Below are 5,599 nucleotides of genomic sequence, written 5' to 3' on the forward strand. Positions count from 1 at the left end.
CACAAAATTGCCACCCAGCTCATGACCCCTTGATTATCATGGCATTTATCTTCTTTCATTGATTTATTTTTCCCTTTTCCATTTACAAGCATTGATTGTCTTCAAGATAAGGAAGTGCATGACCAGCAAAAATATGGTTCATTTGCATGCCCTCACATTAATCCAGCACAATTAACACATACTGTATTTTATAGTACAGGAAATTTTGTATTTCTAACCTGTAAATGCCGCCCTGAGAATGTGCAAGTATAATGTCTAAACAGTTAATTAAACCAGCAGATCTAACTTATCCTCACATGCAACAACATTCAAAGATATTCGATTTTCATCATTAATTAGCACAAAACATGACTCATAAAATGCCATTTCAGAAGCAACCACCACGACTCATAACATGCCATTTCAGAAGCAACAACCATATATAGTACATAATATATCGCACTACATAAAACATATCGCATAGGTCAGACAAGTTCCTGCTAGCACCAGCCTCACACAAAAGTTCATTAAAGAACTGTGGCCAAGTTATTATAGTTAGACAGCAGCTACTATCCGCCTCACCCATTCTTGGGTGAAGGAATACGGTCAATGGGATAACATAACGGAAAAAGGGACCAGCCAACGGTAACTTCCATTTCACACGAGCCAACCTTAAGCGAACGAGAGCTTCTACCAGATTCTAATGGTTTAAAGAACACCTCACTGTCAATCTGCTGGCTGCCTAGCCAACCTGCTGCATGCACTCTCAGCTCCCCAAAGCTTTCAACAGAAACCACGCGTCGTGACAGCTCAATGGTGCCATCAGCAGCAACAACAGGCGTATCCTTATCTCCAATATTAAGCAGTAACACCCTCATGTGACTGACGCTTGCAGTCGAGGCAATGAACCGCCCGCTGAATCCATCTGGCCAGGACCCACCAACAATACGCACACTGATTGTGGCCTCAATGGATGAGGCTACAATGCCACATGTCAGCTCCAATGTGCTCATCTTGCTTCTACGTTTTTGGCTGCTCACGCATGATCTGAGGGCGCACTCTCCCTTACTTGCTTGATAATTGATTGACTTGCAGCACTCGTAGCGAAAGCCTAGCAGGCTTAGATCTTTGTCCTCTAACTCATTAATGCGCTTCACTTTCAGCGTGATATCGAAATGCATAGGCCCAAACAGAGTCACGGGAGCACGGGTAGGACCTGTTAATACTAAATATGGATCCTGCATGCAACACCATCAATTTGAGTAAACAATGAGAATATCTCCAATATTGGTAAAAGAAAAGGGACAGCTGATCATCAACTGTAACTTAATTTATAGTGATAATATATTGGCCTAAACTAGAAATCTGTGGCACAACAACAAAAAACGGATAGTGAACACAATGCCAATAAAATGGATGTTCAAATATTTCTGAAGCCTTCAAACCAACAGAGCAAATATGAACTAACAAGTGAAGTTGGATAAGAGGTAAAATTTGAGCAGCACAATCAAGAGAACGTTACCATGCATAGAGCATAATACAATGTGAGGTGCAAACAAATGATGACAGAAAACATTAGCCTAAATGCGTTAGCGTAACATAAAAAAGAAGGAACTATAGTGGTTGAGGTCTGCACATATAGCTCAAAGCATATTAATGAAAGTCATGTCTGCAACATTTGCTTTCCAATACCTTGAAACGTTTCTAAAACATCTTGCAACCATTTCTCATGAAGTACAGTAAAAGAGAATACTAGTATCAAACACATACTAGAGGTTGTGAAGTAAAAAACCATAACAGACACATGGTACATACAATACGGAAACACTCAAGGACAGTAATCAAAAAAGGCTTTGTTGCAGAGCTAGAAACAAAAAAAACATAATGAATGTGAGAGATAAGAACCTCCTCATTGAGAGTTTGGCAGTTATCCCTTTTGCGCTCAAAGATAATATTGCGATGGTGATCCAGGTCATCCCTCACAGCAACGAGACCAAACACATCCAGTGGCCAATGTAAATCCCCATATATTTCCTCAACTTTAACTGAAAGAGAGAAGTGCATATTACACCCCCCAACTCTAGCACTAGTCTAATATACACCCCCCAACTCTCAAAACTGGCCATAATTCAACCCTCCCCTCCCTGTTGACCGGTTTTGATCCAGTTTGACCGGTTTTGACTGAGTGAACAGTAAAAATAAAATTTTAAAAACCATAAATACTTTTTTTTGAAAAAATTCAAAAATGTTCCAAGTTTTTTGCACCGCGTGAACAGTAAATTAAAAAAAATCACCTTTTAAGCATGTTTGGACACCTGAGTAAATTCGAGATGTCCGTAAATTCGACTTTTTTTTTCAAAATTTCAGCTTGGTGAACAGTAAAATCGATTTTTTTTAAAAAACCCCTTTTTTGCATGGATGATGTTTGAGCGCGTGGTGATTTTTTTGGATTTTTTCCCGAATTACTGTTCACAATGCTGAAAATTTTGATTTTTTTTTGAATTTACGGACATCTCAAATTTACTCAGGTGTCCAAACATGCTGAAAAGGTGATTTTTTTTTTAATTTACTGTTCACGCTGTGAAAAAACTTGGAACTTTCTGAATTTTGTCAAAAATAATAAATTTTTTGCTTTTAAAATTTTTATTTTTACTGTTCACTCAGTCAAAACCGGTCAAACTGGGTCAAAAACGGTCAACAGGGAGGGGAGGGTTGAATTCTAGCCGGTTTTGAGAGTTGGGGGGTGTATTTTAGACAGTATTGGAGTTAAGGGGTGTATATTAGACTAGGGCTAGAGTTGGGGGGTGTAATATGCACTTCTCTCTAACTCAAAAGATCTGCATACTACGCTTGGGGTTAGTAACACCAGGCTTCGTCGGCTTGTCCGTGAAACACATGGCTGGGATCAGAGCTGCATGTAGTGGCAGGAAATTTCACTTCAGTTAAAGAGATATTAACCTATGCATGTGGTGACAGTAAATTGTGATTCAGTAATGTCCTACCTCTATCTATCCAGATCAATGGTGAAATTAAATATAGGAACATCAATTGATTGAATATACAGCAAGAAGAGACGCAATGGAATCATCAATTGATTGGAAATATACTGTTTAGTCGCTGATGAAAGAACGAAAGATCAAACGAATTTCGACATGATAAAAGTTCGACAAAGCAGCCTGAGTTTCTGATTTTTTTTTTAGGCAAGCCTGAGTGTCTGATATAGTAGAAACACTTTGTAATGAGACTATCAGAAATGTAAGCCCGTTGATAGATTTATTTTCAAATTATAGGAAGCCCCAAAATGTCTACATTTATAGGGGACAAACAGAAGAGGAGAAATTCTACAGTTCTGAACAAGAAGTTGCAGAATAAATTATAAAATCTAGAGGAGACGAGAGTAATTTGCAGAGAGCAACTTGCACGTAGGGGGAAATACAAACTGGATTGTCTAAGCTTTATGAGGATAATGAATACTATTGATTTCAACGGTGTAGCAAGAAGTGGCTATTGGAGGGCGATAACAAAACAGCGTGCTTTTACAGGGTAGCAAATGAGTGGCAACGGAAACATACTATTTATTCAGTGACGAAGGATGATGTGTGGATTGAAGGTTTGCCCAATTTGCTGAATTTAGTCATATGCTTTTATACTGATCCATTTTGTAAAAACAGTAAGGAATACTATAGACATTGAACTTTGAAAAAATGCACGACAGAATTTTCTTTTTCATTTCATGGAGAATCAAGGATTTAGTGAAATGTGGCTGAAATGGCTCAAAAGTGTTATAACAGGGGGTACTTTGAATGTCAAAATTGCTTGGCAAAATATGGCACAATTGAGTGATGCAATAATCGGACTCGTACCATATTTGGTTGAAGAAGGGGGTATCTATCCTACAATACGCGGAATATACTATCAACCTTATGCAGGATGATTCATATGTGGCCAAAAATATGAAACTATTACTATTTATGTTTGAAGGAATACAAGGCCTCCAAATTAACTTTTAGTCAGTCAGGTTGGTTCATGGCCAATAATGTAGTTAGGTGTACCAGGGCGGGGCTACTGATTGAACATTAGAGCGATTTAATTGAAAAATGCAAAACACTAGAAAGGTTAAAATATGCAAGCCTAATGGAAAGGAGAGGTCTTATATATATATAGATGATAGAAGAATAGCTACAGGGGATGGAAAAATACTGATTTTTGGACTGATCGAGCAAAGCTTCCACAACCATTTAAACTGACAAACCACCAGGGTAAAGAGCCTGAGGCATACAACAGTGGGATCAAATGAAGATAAACCTATTTGGGGCTTGAGTAAGGCAAAACAATCAGCGCCATCAATGCATAACTATCTAACACAGTTCTAGAATAACAGACTGTTTAATCACATTTGGAAAGCAAAATTACCGCTGAAAATCAAACTGACAGGGAATTTACAATGCTGGGTGTTGAAGGTTTACAGAAAGTAGCATCACAACAACAACAACACAAGAGAAATTCAAAGCTGTGATAAGTAACAATGTGGATTTGACAGGTTTCAGTGCGATGAAAACCAACCAGCAGATACAAGTATACACTGGCACAAGTGGCGTGCTCATTGAGGAGATATCATCTGCTTAGTGAAGACAAAATGGAGGTCAAGACCACGCCAGCAGCTTAATTCACATGCATTTTCATGTAATAAGTAGAACTATATTTCTGCTTTATCATTCATACTAGAAATAACTGCCTGCAATACTTGGCTAAACCTCTTTAAATTTCAGCTGTTTTTGCTTGATTTCTCAGGATGTACCGTCGTAAACAGATCTGACATGATGCTAAGCATCACAACTCTGTTACACTGAAGGTAGTGAGATCCGTCACGACCCTTTTGGGGAAATTCCTACACAGTAATAAGAGAAAGGAATGGAGATTGACTTACTCGTGGCCTCGAAGGAGCCGAACTCTTCAGCATATTTCCACTCCCAGTTCTCTCGGTAAGATTGGTAAGACCGCTCGTCGGGATCCTTCTTCGGATTTGTTTTCTCCAACTCCAGTCTTGCCATGTCTTCGGCCGCCATCTTATCCACGTACGCCTGACCAATCAACACCTCCCTGGCCAAATGCTCTCGCTCCAGCGACTCTCGCTGCTCCTCCGTGAGCGCTTCCACCACGAGCGGCGTCGCGTCGGGGTTCTCGGCGTTCCACCTCGCCACCAGCCACTCCATTTGCTCCTCTAGTACCTGATTCATCGCGGCATCCATCACGTCCAGCACCGATGGATAATCCGCCTTTGTGGTCTTCCTCAACGTTCTCCTACTCCCCCCGGCCCTCTCGGTTCCCGCTTCCCCCGTCGTCTCCGAACCCGCCTCCATCTCGGCAAGCAGGCGCGGCTGATCGTCCTGCCGCCGTCGCCGCTATGCTCCTGACCTAGACTCTGGGTACGTTCGGCATTTGGGAGCTTCTTTTAGGGGCATTTGGGAGTTGAGAGGCTCGTCCATTTAGCCTGATGAGCGGCCCATAAATATGAAACGGGCCGACATGATTCTAAAAAGAAAAGAAAAACGGGTCGGCCAAGGTGATCTCTCTTGATTCTAAAAAAAATATCCTCAAAAAAAAAGATTCTCAAAAAAAA

The 5,599-nt window shown here is 40.4% G+C and overlaps 1 protein-coding gene across 1 annotated transcript; it reads right to left on the reverse strand.

Moving 5' to 3' along the window:
* Positions 1-344: 344 nt before the first annotated feature.
* On the reverse strand, positions 345-5,399 carry LOC123157396 (uncharacterized). The gene is made up of 3 exons (XM_044575706.1): positions 4,907-5,399; positions 1,885-2,024; positions 345-1,217 (listed from the first exon to the last, which is right to left on the reverse strand). The coding sequence occupies exons 1-3, from the start codon at positions 5,337-5,339 to the stop codon at positions 558-560; spliced, it is 1,233 nt and encodes a 410-aa protein (XP_044431641.1). The 5' UTR covers positions 5,340-5,399; the 3' UTR covers positions 345-557.
* Positions 5,400-5,599: the final 200 nt, after the last annotated feature.

This window comes from Triticum aestivum, chromosome 1A (assembly GCF_018294505.1).
Source record: "Triticum aestivum cultivar Chinese Spring chromosome 1A, IWGSC CS RefSeq v2.1, whole genome shotgun sequence".
NCBI lineage: Eukaryota > Viridiplantae > Streptophyta > Magnoliopsida > Poales > Poaceae > Triticum > Triticum aestivum.